The sequence below is a fragment of the Phycodurus eques genome, chromosome 18, assembly GCF_024500275.1.
Source record: "Phycodurus eques isolate BA_2022a chromosome 18, UOR_Pequ_1.1, whole genome shotgun sequence".
NCBI classification, from domain to species: domain Eukaryota; kingdom Metazoa; phylum Chordata; class Actinopteri; order Syngnathiformes; family Syngnathidae; genus Phycodurus; species Phycodurus eques.
This window is the reverse complement of record NC_084542.1, coordinates 8760694-8777230: the sequence shown is the minus strand read 5'-3', so window position 1 is coordinate 8777230 and position 16537 is coordinate 8760694. Positions and strand designations below refer to the sequence as shown.

The following is a 16537-nucleotide window of genomic DNA, read 5'->3' as shown; positions in this document are numbered from 1 at the left end:
GCAAGTTAGCTTGCTAATTATCTAACTAATGCGATAGATAGATAGATAGATAGATAGATAGATAGATAGATAGATAGATAGATAGATAGATAGATAGATAGATAGATAGATAGATAGATAGATAGATAGATAGATAGATAGATACTATATTCACCCACAAGAGTAATTCACTTGATGAAACGAATAACTAAATAATCTAAAGCTACATTTATGAACCAAACAAGGATCACAGGATAAAGAATAAGGTAAGAAACTATATTAATTATATTCAATTATTTATTTGTAGTGGTACTAAAAAGGAAATGATCGGACTGTTTTCTGGACAAATGTTTCAACCCTTTTTTAACTGTGGCTGCGGTGGCAAGACAAATTCCTTGTGTATGTTTTTTTGGACATACTTGGCAAATAAAGATGATTCTGAAAACTTGTCGTCACCAAGACGACCTGATGCAGTGAGGTGATCCTGTTGGCCAATCACGGCTCAGCGGTTTTTATCTTGAAATTTGAATCGCCACCCCCCACACACACACACTAACCCCGCTTCCGCCTTCCGTGAGCATAAACACGCCATGCAAATATCTGTACTTAATTTTATTTTTTTCCAGTGGTGGGTAGTAAAGAAGTACACGTTAAATATTATCTATTGAATAAATAATAAGTAAAAATACTAAAGTAGAAATGTCAGGTAACTGTACTTGAGTATTTACTTCTCTCAATACAAACAATACCAAGTAGTGCTTTCTAATACTTTTAAAAAAGTAAAGGAATTGAATCAGGACTTCTACTTTTGCTAGTCTTTTAAAACAAGTATCTGTATTTGGACTTTAGTACAGGGTGTTGGCGTGCGTTTGCGTCAATGGAGAGGGCTGACTGCCAAAATCATCTATTCTTGACGAAAGAGCCTAATTACTATTTGGTTAATGGTACATTGTGTTGTGCAGTCTCACATTCAAGAGCTGCATGGTGTATATAGTAAGCACACATTAATGACTTTTCCACACTTTGATGTTCTCGGGAAGGGAAATTCTGCCTTTTACCCCATCTGGTGAGTAAGTAGGGAGTTTAATCCTGTCACGATGTGATGTGGTGTATACTATAGGACAGGTTCATTTTATTTAATCGTCGCTTCTGTGTCCTTCTTTTAATAGGCACTGAGATTTTGCAGCATGTGTCAGTGCCACCACATACTGTCGGCATGGTGTCCTCTGAGGACACGCCAGACAGACAGCTTTTCTTAGACAGGTTTCAAGGAACAAGATGGAACGAGGCCCAATCGTGGGCAACTGGATGTTGTATGACCCACTCAGCGTCAGCGAGCTACATCTATAGGAATATTTATGATCTTTTTGCACAATAGAGCCTCTGGGCAAAGGAAAAAAGAAGAGAATCACCGAAATAGAATCACAATGTGCAGTTAGCTACGCCTACGCTCCGAAAACGCATCTCCCCTTCAGATAGTCCACTGGCGTGACAGCTTTAGAGCGCCTCGTTGTCACGGTGTGGAAAAGCCCTGCGACGACCCGTTGGGATATATTCCCGCCATCGGAGGCTTTAAGTGGATATATTTTATATTTCTGTGGCTCAAACATGTAGTTATGTGTGGGCATAAGAAAGATGCTAGCTAAAATACCATTCATTTTATTCAGGTCGTAGGAGTGGTATTTGATTGACAGTTGAGCGGGGCGTGGTTTTGGCGCATTCAGCAGACACGCCCGCAGCGTTCGAGAGCGGAGACAACTGATGGTTTTAAAACATTTTTAAGCTTACTTTTATATACTTGCCTATTTTTTTAATCATTCAAATTTGGCAGGGTTGTTAACAACACTCTTCCTCAAAATTATTATTATTATTATTATTATTGAAATATAATATGTCAGTTTTAGATTACCCTTATTTTTTCACTTTATAAGGACTTTAAAAATGGCAAAAATATCCACTGTAGAGCTTAGTGGCTCAAATGTAAACAGGCAAGAAGTCATGTAGTTCAGGTCAAAGTCATGTTGAGTCTTTGATAATGAGTTTTAGCCAAGCAAATCCCAAGTCTTTAAATCGGCAACTCAAGTCTGACTCGAGTCAAGTCATGGGACTCGAGTCCGGAGTCCCCCACCCCTGGCCTTATTCTCGCAATTCAAAACACTCCTGTTGCCCAAATTCACTGTGTATGAATACCGAACCCAAAATTTGACTCAACGACTTTCTGATGACTCACATCTGCCGCTGCGTTTACACAAAGCAGTCGTCAAATGAGGCATCATGTGACCAAATTGGCCCCGGAGCGGGAGTTCTCGCCCTTTCTGCTGACTCGGCGGGATGGGATGTTGCTGTAGCTTGTAATAATGTTTTTTTTACAGCTGCTATTGGGGACTGAGCGTCATATGATGTGACACAAACATTAACATATCAATCAATTTAATCCACAGCATTTGGGGGAAGCATTTGCTATTCAGCATTCACACACATTTCCCATAGAAATTGCATTTTGTAGTTATAACAAGAAACTAGAACGCATCCAAACACTTTTAAATGTCATCCCCTTGCTCCAAATGTTAAACGGTGGCGATCGTCTTACACTCGTGCTGTCTCACACCTACTTAAACGACTTACTTTGACTCACCACGCATTGTATTTTATTTATTATTACCAACGATGCATCCACAGTCCACACACAAATGACATGCACTACATTCTTTTTACTCATGTTGTTGCTCTGTGTGCACTTGTAAACACAATTAAAACCCTCAGAGGACAGGGTTGTGGGTGAGCTGGAGCCTGTCCCTGCTGAATTTGAGCACTAAAATAGACAAACAACTTACACACACATTCAGACCTATGGACAATTTCAAGTCAGAACCAAGAAAAGCCACTCGAGCATGGGGAGAACATGTAAACTTCACACAGGAAACCCAGGGCTTGAGATTCGAAACCAGAACCTCAGAACTGTGAGGCAGTCGTGCGAGCCGACACTCCACCGTGGTGCGCATTCCACTTGCTCTCGAATGATTTATTTTTTTGCTAGAAAATGCTGATCAAAATCAACCGTCACAACTTCTTCTCCTGGTTGTCAACCACATTGTAATGTATGTTAGCTCCTCCTAAAGGTCTGGAAGGAAAAAGAAAATATTCTAGGAACGACTTTTTTTTTTTTTTTTTAAACCTGTGATTTAGGTCTGATAAACTTCACATTTCAAAAGAACCAATGAACAAATGACTCGGCCTAATGTCTTCTAGCATGCTTTTATTACCCAGCTCCATGTTTTGTCAGTGGCATAGTTTTCAACAGTCTCCTCCAGGTCTTCACCCTCCTCTGCCGATGTCATGATTCCATAGTACGTATCCTCGTATGTGTTTAAGTCCCCCGAGTCCAGTCCAGTCGTCACTCTGTGGTCGCCTCAAAGGGTCTGACCGCCAAAACTGCAAGTGCACATGACTAAATTTACCTGGGGCCCACAAGTCGGGGCAACCTGAGACCGGGCCCCCTCCCCTTTTAGTGATCACAGTAAACCGGACCCTGTGACTTCTCCGGCATTTCGGAAGAAGACACCTGCTATGGTTTCCCGGAATGTTTGATTTGAAGATGTATAACACGCAAGAGTCGATGAGACCTTGCAGGACTCTTATTCCGTGATCTGGGGACACCTGTTGTTGCCTCAGAGGCGATGTGTTGTTGACCGTGGCCGCGCTGTCATTGACGTCCAAGACGAGATCAGATTACGTGCTCCGGAAGTTCAAGACTCCATGGGTGCTCGGTGTGATTACTGTTACACTGTTGCCGCGACTTAACCTTTAACCTTTTGGTATGTGCCTGACTGGGTGGCTGGCAGCGTTTTCCGCAGCGGTAAGCAACACTGACACCCAGTGCTTAAAATGGGTGATTGAATGTGGGAGTGCAAGATTCTTTCATATTTGTGCGTTAAAACTAAATATTGAATTATTCTAACTCATTATTACATACTAAAAATAATTATTCCAAATATTTAAATCCACAAACTTGAAGACATGACTTTGTGTTGAAAATGTGAAGAATGAAAAATAATAATTAAAAAAAATGAATGGCAAAAAATGTGTATTTCAACTCACTTTGATAATTTTCTTTTAAGATAAAATTGCAAACATTCTCCTTCATACACGGTACACGGTTTACGACAGAGTTTCGTTCCAACGCAGGAAACTTCTGTCTTCATTTTTAGGATTAAAATAACTGAATAAAAATCATTCACAAAAAAATAGAAAACCATAAAAAAAAAAATTTCATATAAATCAATAGTTTTTTCCACCATTTTTTTTTTAGCATTACTTTTTATTTTTTTAACAATATATTCACTGTCACTACAATATGTTGCTCATCAGTAGCATATTAAGTGTAGCAACCAATCAAAGAGTAACATGAACAACAGTATTTTAAAGACAGTAAATAAATTGTCTTTGTAGCAGAAAACACACATAATTTGTATGTACTTCAATCTTTTGGACAGTCTATTTTTTTCCCACTAACTATGACTTTCTGCATTCCTATCGTTGAAATCAATTATGTGTATTACATTTTTGAGCAAGATTGTTCACTTTGTTGTAAGTCCACGTGTTGTTCCGCCGCCTCTGGTACAATTTAAAAATCCCAAAAATGTGAACCGCGAGATGGCGAGGGACGACTGTACTGCACTTGGTGTGTTTGCGAACCTGCGACAACACAAAATCCTTTTTTGTGTGACTAATACATTTTGACTGTATGATTCAATATTGGGTGAGACAATTACACACTTTTGTACACATGAATTATTGACACGAAAAATAACAATTATTTGATAGAAATGTATGTATAAAATAATCGTACTCTAAGAGAAACCACCGATTTATCCGAGAATGTCCAACTTTCCCATGGTACCTGAAGGCACTAATACCTATCGCTGCTTTCAGTGTTCTCTCTCTCGGCTTTTGTGTCAGGATGGTGCTTGTGATGTGTAAATCTCCCTTCGTCATTTCTTGTTAAAGGTGCTCGGCATTCGGTGGCTTTAATGTTCCGCGCGGCTAACCGAAAAAGCATCGGCAAAGCGGGAAACGGCTGGTAGGTGCTCATTTTATTTAAAATAAATAAATAAAAAAGAGAAAGAAATCACGTAAAATTGTTGTTGTCGTCTGACGCTGTCTCGTGAAAGCAGCAGCCGGCTACAGCTAGCCGTGCTATCCGGTTAGCATCGTAGCTTCCTCGTCGTCGTGTGTCCTCTCCTTACTTTCTCGCCAAAAGACAACTGATGGACGTAAGTGACATTGTGTGAATGCGATTAGAGCTTAGTTGCGTTTCTAAACTGCTGTCAATATGTCCCATCCACGAGCGTAGTGGGCAACTAGTAGCCAAAGGTCTTGTTAGCATCCGAAGCTAATAATAAGCCAAGTTGGTTTTATGGCTGGAGTGTTGATAAAGAGGGGATCATTATAAGCAGACTTATTGTCCTAAGTATGTTACAGTGTGTTGTCCTAGTGACAATTCTCGGGTAAATTACGTGTTTAGCTAACTTGCGTTATAAAGTCAACTCTGGCGGTAGCGTTAAATTGTCGTGATTTGGAGCTTTAATGTCATCAGGTTCCATCTGTGAGAGTAGAGTTCCCAAATGTTGACAGTTGTCAGTGGGTCGTTCAGTGTCTGGCCGCTTTAAAATGGTCCCATTCAACTGTTTTTAATAGTCGAAACAAATACAACACTGACCTCTTGTATGGGATGTAAAAGACGAAAACAACTTTATCTGAGGGATTCACTACAGGGAAATTCAGTTTCCCCTGTTGTCTTTCTTATTAACATGCAGTTGGTACCTGACTTAATCCATCTGTTGATACTGCCATCATGTAAAAAAAAAAAAAAAAGCAACATAACAGCATGCAACTGTCACATACATCATCTGGAACAATTCACATTCACAATCAATATTTATGGGGTAACATGACAGAAACATAAGGCTGGGGTTCGGGCGATAACTCCTACGTCCCGATTTTGTCAATTTCATATTTTTCACACATCAGTACTATTGGTCAATCCCCACGTGGGTATGTTATGTTTACAAATTATTCACCAATGTAAAGTGTTGTAAATGGCTTGCTCTGTTTGACGATGCAATGTTAATGGCTCAACAAAGTTTTTTTGTTTTGTTTCCTAAAACGGGATGGTTTTGGAGATACCGCCCGACACCAGCTATGATACTCACCTGAGATGCTGATAATTAAATGTATTAGTAATGTCTGCAGATCGATATAAATGTGTTTTGATAGTAGAAGTTGGTTGTAACAGGTTTTGCTCTGGCTAACCAATCAGAAAAAACAAAGAAGGACAACTAATAGTAGAAGAAGAAATCAAAGAAGCCCAGGCGACAAACTCTTACCTTATCTGGTACGGCTGCAAACCCTTTCCCTTGTCGTTTTTATTGTGTGGAATGTCTTGGTTGACATGTTTTAAAAACACTCAACACAACCAGTTGCTCCTCTATTTGTGTCTGGCAACAGCACAAACATGAAGTGGCTTCCTAATTGGCTATCATTCTGTTTCACATCACAGTTGTGGAGTCTGTGGCTGGGCCCCACTCAGTGTTGAAGACACACAATAGGACTTGCCATGGTAAATATTGAACAGGTCGAACATTTAGGATTATTGGCCCTTACCGTTTTCCAAGCAGGTTGGGGGGGGATCCTTTTAGCACACCCCACACCACAGGACAACGATTATTAGAATAATTAAATTCCAAAAAGGTCGAAGCAAAACCTCTGCCTCTAAACTTCATATGGATAATTTTTCCACATGGACTAATGTTACTGCAGACAGATGGACCACTCCATGTAGACATAAGTTGGCTGTAGTCAATCCATCAATCAAAACCTTTATTTAACCAGAATATATATTAAAAAAAACAAAAAGCAGAAGAAGACTAAGGTCTCCTTTTCAAGGGTGATCTGGCCCAGAAGGCTAACTGATTAGCCAGTTAACAGCCAGCCAACTCTACACTGTGATTCACTGACACGCGTCACTCACCAGGCCAGGCCCCGCCTTTTAAAGCCATACACATTCAAAGTCACAGATACTACAGTAGAACGTGATGATGGCGACCGCAAGTGTACAAAACTAACACCTGCACCTCACGTACGTTATTGTGTTTACAAATGCAAAAGACATTTTTGATGGCATAATAAAATACACCACCCATCCATCCATTTTCTGAGCCGCTTCTCCTCACTAGGGTCGCGGGCGTGCTGGAGCCTATCCCAGCTATCTTCGGGCGGGAGGCGGGGTACACCCCGAACCGGTCGCTAACCAATCGCAGGGCACATAGAAACAACCAACCATTCACACTCACATTCACACCTACGGGCAATTTAGAGTCTTCAATCACACTACCACGCATGTTTTTGGGATGTGGGAGGAAACCGGAGTGCCCGGAGAAAACCCACGTAGGCACGGGGAGAACATGCAAACTCCACATAGGCGGGGCCGGGGATTGAACCCCGGTCCTCAGAACTGTGAGGCAGACGCTAATAAAATACTCAATTTTAAAAATATTCGATAGCTGTTGCCCTAGTCAGGATAATCTGTCAGAGACGTCCGGGAATCGTGAATTTGCTGACTTAGTCTGCTCTGTTCAGTATGTGTGTGCCCCTTAAAACACGCAGTCATCTTCCTCTCAGGCACTTTCGCCGGACAATGGACGAGCTGGTCCATGATCTGGTGTCAGCCCTGGAGGAGAGCTCGGAGCAGGCGGCGCGCGGTGGCGACGGCGGAGACCACGCGTTAACCGTGGGCTGCTTGCTAAAGAGACAGGCGAGGAAGCGGAGGGGCAGGAAACGCCGCTCGGACAACCCGCACCCGCCCTGGGAGACGGGCCATCTGAGCGAGGGCTCTGAGTCCAGCGTGGAAGAGCACAAGGTGAGTCCGTTTTGCATTGATGGTGGCCAAGATTGTAACATTTCAGGATGCAGTTGCTCATGTCAGCTTACGCTTGGCTCTCGACGCTGCAGTATCATACGCCACAATCACATCTTCACTGCAGGACTCCGTTCTATTGCTGCCTTCAGTTTCAATGTCATTGTAATAATTGAGGATACATTTGAGGATACATAGTTTTTCTATAGGCGATATCTGACGAAAAATGTTCCCCAAAAAAGCATTTTTTTCCTCACACAAAAAAACTATTTCTTCAGAACCCATTATCCATCCATCCATCCATTTTCTGAACCGCTTATCCTCACTATGGTCGCGGGAGCGCTGGAGCTGGAACAATTTTACATTAAACAAGGTCTCTTAACGATAAATCGATTATCAAAATAGTTGTCGATTCATTTGAAATAGCTTGCTTAATGTGGAATCTAGCATCAACTTAATGGGTATTACTGCCACCTATGGGACTGGAGTGGAAAAGGATTTTCAATAAAACAAGTGATGTGGAATGTTTGGCCATGGCGGAGGTCCATGCTCCACTGACGTCCATGACGTTGTTGTATTGTTGTTATTTTTTTGCGGCAGGACTATCGTGCGGGCACAGGTGGCGTGTCTGCCTCTAACAGCCACACTCGTGACAACAGCGACTCGGACGACCAGCTGGGCCCTAAACGCCGCACCCCCCAGACGTCTGACGCGGGCAGGAGCAAGCGCCCCCTGTGGCCGGACGACCCGGGCGTCCTGGGGTCCGCCGAGGGAACGCGCAGCCTCAGGCGACGGCGCAAGTTCAAGCGCATGGCCGTGGACCCCCCCGCCGAGCCGGAGCCCCCTTCCACCATGATGCTGGCCCCCCCGTCCGTCCCCAAGCCTCGCGCGGCTGGCACCAGACCCCACCGGCTGAGCCCGAGTGAGGGCCGGGTCGCCATGGAGATTTGCGGGGACGGCCTGCCGGCGGTGGGAGTAAAGAACAGGATGAAGAAGAGGAAGCTTGCCTCCCAAAAGGTGGGGGCGGATGCTGCCGACGAAGGCGTGGTGGTGGAGAGCGAGGAGCCCATCTCGTCTCTGATGGAAGGATGCAAGGACAAGATGGAGCTGGAGGAGCAGAAGGGCTCGGATGAGGAGATGAGTGACAGGTGGTTAGTGTTTGAACCTTTTCTGTTCCTGTCCTAATCCGGAAGCTGACTAGAGTCCATTTTGGCTCTCCTTTCTAAGTCACGTGAGTCTTGTTGGACAGTAAATACAGAAATTAAAAGACACACAAAATCCAGTCAAATAAAATTGAAATTATTGAATTAAATGATAAAATATAAGAAAATACATATATTTAAAAAATACAATAACTAAATAAAAAATTGTAAATAAATACAAAAAATAAATGTGTTTAAATATAAAAAAATAATAAATGTGTTAATAAATAGAAAGCATTGAATTTTAATTTTAATACAAAGAATAATAAAAATACATAAATATAAAAAGTCATTACATAGCTTCAATATAGAAAATGAATACATACACAAAAATAAATACATAATCCATCCATTTTCTGAGCCACCTCTCCTCGCTAGGGTCGCGGACGTGCTGGAGCCTATCCCAGCTGTCATCGGGCAGGAGGCGGGGTACACCCTGAACTGGTTGCCAGCCAATCGCAGGGCACATAGAAACAAACAACCATTCGCACTCACAGTCACGCCTACGGGCAATTTAGAGTCTCCAATTCATGCATGTTTTTGGGATGTGGGAGGAAACCGGAGTGCCCGCAGAAAACCCACACAGGCACGGGGAGAACATGCAAACTCCACACAGGCGGGGCCGGGGATTGAACCCGGGTCCTCAGAACTGTGAGGCTGACGCTCTAACCAGTCGGCCACCGTGCCGCCTAAATACATAATAAAATAGAAAAAATACAAATAAACACCTAATTATATAACACATGAATGTGATAAATAACAATACATAAGTTTGTAGTACACACATAGACCAAATTGTTGGTACCGCTATGTTAATGAAAGAAAAACCCAGAATGGTAACTTCAAACTGACAAACGTAATCATTCATTAATTCATTTCCTGTACCGCTTATCCTCACAAGGGTTGCGGCCTGTTGGAGCCTATTCCAGCTATCTTCAAAAAAAAAAAAAAAAACATTTTTTTCACTGCTTTTTGCTCTGAAACTGTTGTTTTTGGTGAAACCAACGCAGGTTGAGTGCTTATATTGTTCCAAACACTATTTTATTGGCATTGAAAGAATAGTCAAAATGCTCTAAAATGGCTGGCAATATGTGGAATTCTGCTTTGAAAATGGCTGGCAGCACCTTGATCCATTCTGCATATCTTTTTTAAAATAATTGTCTTTTCATCTTCAAAACTAAATGTTCTTTCCTTCCGCTGTGCTTTAGTGAAACCAGCAGTGTGAGTAACAGCAGCGATGGAGGCCTCTACACCAACGATGAAGGCAGGCAAGGTACTAGCTCTTAAAGGTCATGTTTCATTTGTACATTCTAGCTTTACACCAAATGCAACTTCCAGGTGACGACGAGCAGAGCGACTGGTTCTGCGAGGGCGAACCTGGGTCTGGCACTGGGGGCGCGTGCGGAGTGGCGGGTGTCATCCCCTGGTGGGAGAGAGACGCGGGTGCCGAGGAGCTGGACCTGAACGACCCAGTCTTCAACAACATCCTCACGGGCTCCTTCCCACTCATGACCCCCGACACCAGGAGAGGTAGGAAATAAAAACAGTGATACCTTGACCAAGGGGTTAAATGGTTCTACGACGACGCTTGTGACACATTAAGTGTTAAGAGACCTGGTTTAACTTAAAATTGTCCAAACCCTCGGAATTTCAGCCTCTCAACAGTTAATATTTTCCCATTTCTGTCGTCCGCCATGAAATCAGACTGATTAGCTGTGTGAGTAATCAAAAGAAGATGTTCGCAAAAACCTGCTTTTACTTTGGAAATCAATGATCAACATTTTGCCGATTTTCTGACAGATGTTATGGACCAAACCAGTAAATGAATCATAATTAATTATTTTTTACTACTATTACTTTTTGTATGGTCCTCTCTTTGAAGATATATCCATAAGTGATGGAATTTTAAAAATATATTTTAATTAAAATAATTAAAAGACAAATACAATGTTTTTACCAAGGGTCTGCTCGTATCTTGGAAAAAAAAAAATCATAAGTTGGGGGACTCGTAAGTCATGGCAGCACTCCATGTAGATTTAATTCTGGGATTCTGTTTGATTTTGCCAGTTGGGGGTGTCAGTGACAAATCAAAGTCAATGTTCATCAGTAAGGGTCTGATAAAGTTTACAATCTGTTCTTAATAGTTCACGGTATAAAATAATTTTGGGTTTGGTTTTCAGTATTTTAATTCACTTTTGGAGGGGCCGTCATTGTTTACCAGCAGCGCTGTATGCCCACCAGGGTTGCAGGCCCGGCTCAACCGTCTCCACGGACACCCGAGGCGCTGTGACGATGGGCTGCAGGGCGGCAGCGGTCAGGGCTTTGGCGACGGCCACGAGTGAGTTATTGTCCTTAAAATATGGGTCTTATTTGATGATGTGCTATGATGTCACATCCAATAAAGCATCACTCTCAATAGGCCGTGGTTCAGCTCAAGCTCAGGGAGAGAACATGGACAGGTGAGTCTTGACGAAACTCACACATTCCGCAAGACATTTGTCATTTTTGATTGGCAGTGCTAGGTCAGATCTTAAAAAGCTGCGATATAGGGAGTGCGTGAAGATTCGCTGTACTTCATACACTACAAAAACATACAATTGTTTCTTTTTGCCTCCTTTGTTCTGTGAATTAATAGCTCAAGAAAAAGTGAACAGTTAAAAGCATTCATGCTGTGATTTAGTGTAATTTGACATTTATTAAGCTTGTCCTGCCCTCGTTACAGTTGCACTGGGACACTCGGACAGAACGAGGCCATCGCAGGAGCTGCTCAGTAAAAACAGGCTAACAGGTCAGGACATTTTAGCTGCTGCTTATTTGTCGTCATCTTCCTCTTTCTTAAAAGTCCTTCTCTAATCATGTTTACCGGTGCTCGCATCCTTTGTCGCAGACAGACGAGCGGGCACCTGGGCTCTTTGTGCATGGGGGACGTCAAGCGGAGGCGGAAGGCAGCCCCCCTCGGTTCCATGGCGCCCTCAGGTACTTGCATGAGCACCTCACGTGCCATTTTATCCGTATTACCAACTGTTCACTTCTCTTAATTTCTGAATTTATGTTTACATTTGTGTCCATTATGTTTTTGATATCAACATAGAAAAAACAACATTATTATTTTTTTTAATCCAAGTATGTTCTCATTTAATCTTGGTTGGAATGTTATTGAGGATACAAAAGAAAATACCCAAATAAAATTGGCAAAAAAATATTTGCTTAATTCTAAATTAAAATTTTCATCCATCCATTTTCTATATAGGGTTGTGGGTGAGCTGGAGCGAGGGTACACCCTGGTCAGAAGCCAATTGCAGGGCACATAAAGTCCAACAACCTTTCACATCAAAGGACAGTTTAGTCTTTAATGAACCTAACATGTTGTTTTGGAATGTGGGAGGAAGCCTAAACATGCAGACTCCACACTGGAATATACAGGAGCTCGGATTTGAACCCCTAACCTTGACCATGTTTACCATTAGGCAACCATGATGCTTTAATTAATATGCTTATGAGTTAAATTTTTAGTTTAAGTCATTTCTATGGAATCAAAGGGCTTTATTATGTAACAACAAATAATTAGTGCAATTACTGCACTTCTGCAGTTCACTGTGCCCTCATAAATAGTTTAAAATAAAAATATAATATTCAAATGGTATTCTCAGTAACACGTGGAAAAATATATACCATTGTTAAACTAGGTGCAAAAGTGAAATTTAGCAACATATTCTACATCTCTTCTCTCCGCACTCCTTTTTACGTTGGTGCCCCTTGTGTTCAGTCTGACGTTCGGGTAAAACCAAGGCCTTCAGAACAAGATAAACTTTTGTTCCTAAAACCTCTGAAACAGTTTATGTATTAGCAGTTTTACCAGTTAAATGGTAAGAATGCTTGAATTTTACTTCAATCAGTTTGTTATTGTACTTATTTAAATTATTTACACTTTATCTGCAACTAGTTTTCTTTGAAAACTAGTTGCAGATATTTTGGTGTTTATCCACTGCATATTTGTTTTTATTTATTTTTATTCATTTTGTTTTCTATTTCAAATGTGTTTGACAGATAAATGGTAAAATTATTAAGATAAAATTGCCATTTATTTCATGTAATTTTAAGGAAAAAAAAATATTCCACTTGTCAGTTTTGCAGGGGACAAGTACCTTGGTGGGTTCTGCACTCTTTTTTTTTTATAGTTTATAGTCTTATATGCTCTTCGTTTTCTCTCATCCATTGATATGCCTCCCTCCGTGTTTTGAAAAGGATCAGTTCAGAGACGTGCAATTATTAGCGCTCCTGACACGCCATTAAACCCTGATCGCAATTCCTAACCCCGGTTTCCGATTTAAGCTCCGCCGGACCAGACTCGGCTGTCAGTCGCAGAGATGCCGCTGCTGACGGGTAAGCTCATCACCTGCTCTGGCCCACATCTCAAAGCTATACAGTGCGAGAGCAGGTGGCTGGCAAATGCGAAAGGTTTTGGCTCGGACCCGCCCGGAACTTGGCCCTCGAGTGTGTAAACGAGAGGACGGCTTAACCCGGCGCTGCGTGCAAATAAAGCGAAGATTAAAAGGCGTAATGAGTGGCACTCTTGTGGCTGAACGTCTCGGAAGAGATGGAACAAAAGGACCACAATCTGTTCAGGGCAAATGCACTTTCCCCTGACGGTGCGTCGCAATGTTTGTACGACACGACTGGACTGTTATGTGCTTAATTGTCGATGACAACTAAATTAATACACTCACCAGCCACAACATCCGAACGAATGCGCATCGAATGAGTTCAAGGTTGAAAGTCTAGTGTTAGTGTACACAGTGAAATGAAATTGGGTTTCAATGTAGCTTCACTTTCAAATGGTCTTTTATAGCGGACAGTAACTTGTAATTCATTTACGGCGCTGTTAAGTTAATGAATCGATTACATTCTAACGGTAGAGTAATAATTAACTGTTACGTTGTCTTCCCCACCCTTCCTCTTTGTTTCAGCGGTGGTGGGCGAGAACGTGCCGCCCATTCCCGACAGCAACGTGGGCAACCGCATGTTGCAGAGCATGGGCTGGACCCCAGGCGTCGGCCTGGGTCCCGAGGGGCGGGGCATCACGGAGCCCATCCGGGCCCAACAGAGACCAAAGGGCGCCGGGTTGGGCTTCAACTGACCGCCGAGCCAATCCGTTCTGTAACTTCAAAGCTGAGGGGTGAGGTGTCACTGTGAGAGGAAAATCTGAGAGATGAAGACTTTCCCATATTGGGGAGACTTGTTAGGGACATGAGCCGAAGCAAAGACTGAACCCCCGGGTCGGAGGACATGTTATGACCTTTTCTGCCTCATCAAACAACTGTCGGGCCACCAGATAAGTGAGCCACTGATGAACTTCAGCTTGCACTGCGGAGGTCAGCGGAATATCTGATGTTGCGCGCAATCTGGACTGTACTTAAAGATTTATGTGTGTCATGATGTTGCACTGTATGGATGGATGTGTGTCCCTCCGGTTTTAATGTTTTATCTTGAAACAACAACACCTGCCCTTTATTTTGATCAACTTGTTGCATCTGGCGTAAATTGTTTTAGAACAATGTTAATGATGACATTTCAATCATTTTAATGTTCCAGTGTATAGGCTTGGAAATTGGGTTAAAGTAAAAATAAATAAATAGAAAAGAAAAAGTAGCTGATTTATTTGTGGTTCAAGTTTTAAACTAGTAAGCAGTAAAGTACCTACAAGGATGCGGATTGGATTATAATGGAAGATTTAAGATTTCTGATCCTTTTTGTGTTTTTGTTTTGTGTATTCCTTTAAATTGACACACGTCCGGTGGTCAGTGTGATTATAATGTGATCATGACCTTGTAATAAGATGTTCATTTGTGCAGGAGCAGGTCCAATAAAGTGACATGACACCTAGCGGAACGTGACGCTGATTCTTGTATCACTCACAACTGACAAGTAAAACAATTTTATACTGTGGTGCCTTGAGATACAAGTATAATTCATTCAGTGATCATGCTCGTGATTCAAAACACTCGTATCTCAAATCATCTTTCCACATTGACATCAAAATGGGAATGCCAGTAGTCTGTTCTAAAGTAATCCTCCCACACACTGTCGTCACATTGAAACCTATTTAAACATACTTAAAACACATTGTAAATGTATTTCAAAACAAAAAACGTTTAACAGAAAAATCCATGACAGTGCTGGACTGCAATATAACGGGGATTACTGTATTTTCAAGGTCATGAGCTAGAAATCATAAATACTGAACAAAAAATGTTTACGCAACTATTTGTATAGATCTGAGTTATTTCACGTTTAATATTGCATAACACTAAAATATGGGGCTTCCCCAACATCTTCCTTTTCTTTTTGTAATCTTCCGCTGTGTCCGATCCTCTTCCACTCCCTCCCATCCTCCTCCCATCTTCTTAACTCCCAACCTTTCTTCTCTGTCTCTCGTTGCGAAGCTGCGCCACAAGAATCTCATCAATATGGGAAAATGGGAGTGTCCTCTATTCTCTCCTTTTCCCAGACACACTTTGCGTCTGACACTTTCACAACTCCCCTGTGAGCCAGGCAAGCAGGCAGGTAGGTGAACTTGGAGCAGAGACTTCATGCAGGGAAGGAGTGTGTTAATGTATTGTGTGTGTGTGTGTGTGTGTGTGTGTGTGTGTGTGCTGCATCACTGAGCCATAGAGCCCCCTGCGGTGAGGAGAGTGGAGCATTTGTCCTTGAGACTGACTGACTGCAGACGTGGAGCAGGGCGTCCAGTGCGTGAAAGTGACAGGAAGTATCAGACATCAAGAAGGATGAAGAAGTAGGTGCTGCCCTTTTCTTGTTTTTACTAGTTGAACAGATGTATCTTTTGAAATTTTATTTTTGTTTTCGGGTTCCTTTCTGCTCAGAAACGTCCACCTGGGAATTGTCAAACGAGGGAACAAGAACCAGTGTGAAGATCGGACGGCCCAGGTGATGTAGGCGAGGTTCCCAGGTAAAGATTTTTTGGGGTGACCATCAGTATGTCCTTGTATGGTGTTTTCTCAGCAGGGTCATTAATGTGTCTGCGGCAGCGTTTAACTCTTGAGTCTATGCGTCTGCGTGGTATACAGTTTGGAGTCATTCAGTCGTTTCCTACTCCCTAAATACTGTACAGTGGTGCCCTGAGATACGAGTGACCTGACCTTTGAGTTTTTTTAAAACACGAGTTGTCATTAGGCCTATTTTTTTCTTTGACTTGTCAGCCCAAATTTGAGACAAGTATTGTGTGGTAGCAGTGAACACAACTCACTTCAGAACAAGCAGGAGTTTGGCACATAGTAAACAATTCTTCCCCCAAAAAAGAAAAGGCTTCAACATATTTATTGCCACTCCCAGTTAAAGTTTACTGTCAAACTAAACAAAACAAAGACAATTCCTTCTTGTCCACATATGTAGACATTGTGTTTAAATATCCGCAGTTAATATT

The 16537-nt window shown here is 42.1% G+C and overlaps 2 protein-coding genes across 2 annotated transcripts in view; both read left to right on the top strand.

Annotated features, from left to right (window-relative positions):
* The first annotated feature begins 4938 nt into the window (after positions 1-4938).
* On the top strand, positions 4939-14979 carry gpatch2 (G patch domain containing 2). Its single transcript, XM_061703751.1, has 10 exons — positions 4939-5059; positions 7660-7897; positions 8495-9045; positions 10305-10369; positions 10435-10626; positions 11338-11434; positions 11516-11555; positions 11819-11874; positions 11975-12072; positions 14064-14979. Exons 1-10 carry the CDS (start codon positions 5010-5012, stop codon positions 14231-14233), a joined length of 1557 nt encoding a protein of 518 aa, XP_061559735.1. The 5' UTR covers positions 4939-5009; the 3' UTR covers positions 14234-14979.
* Positions 14980-15572: 593 nt separating this feature from the next.
* LOC133417034 (estrogen-related receptor gamma-like) overlaps positions 15573-16537 on the top strand; it is a 28234-nt gene continuing 27269 nt past the window's right edge. The window contains exons 1-3 of the mRNA XM_061704479.1: positions 15573-15660; positions 15769-15889; positions 15978-16063. The gene's annotated coding sequence lies outside the window, so the exon portion shown is untranslated. The remainder of the gene's footprint in view (positions 15661-15768; positions 15890-15977; positions 16064-16537) is intronic.

What these genes read in the sequence shown, in the direction of transcription:
- gpatch2 (XM_061703751.1), top strand. Translation starts at nt 5,010, where the DNA reads ATGTTCCGCGCGGCTAACCGAAAAAGCATCGGCAAAGCGGGAAACGGC. An exon ending in CAACGATGAAGGCAGGCAAG is followed by an intron (nt 10,370 to 10,434) that starts GTACTAGCTCTT and finishes TGCAACTTCCAG; the next exon opens with GTGACGACGAGCAGAGCGAC. An exon ending in CGGTTCCATGGCGCCCTCAG is followed by an intron (nt 12,073 to 14,063) that starts GTACTTGCATGA and finishes TCTTTGTTTCAG; the next exon opens with CGGTGGTGGGCGAGAACGTG.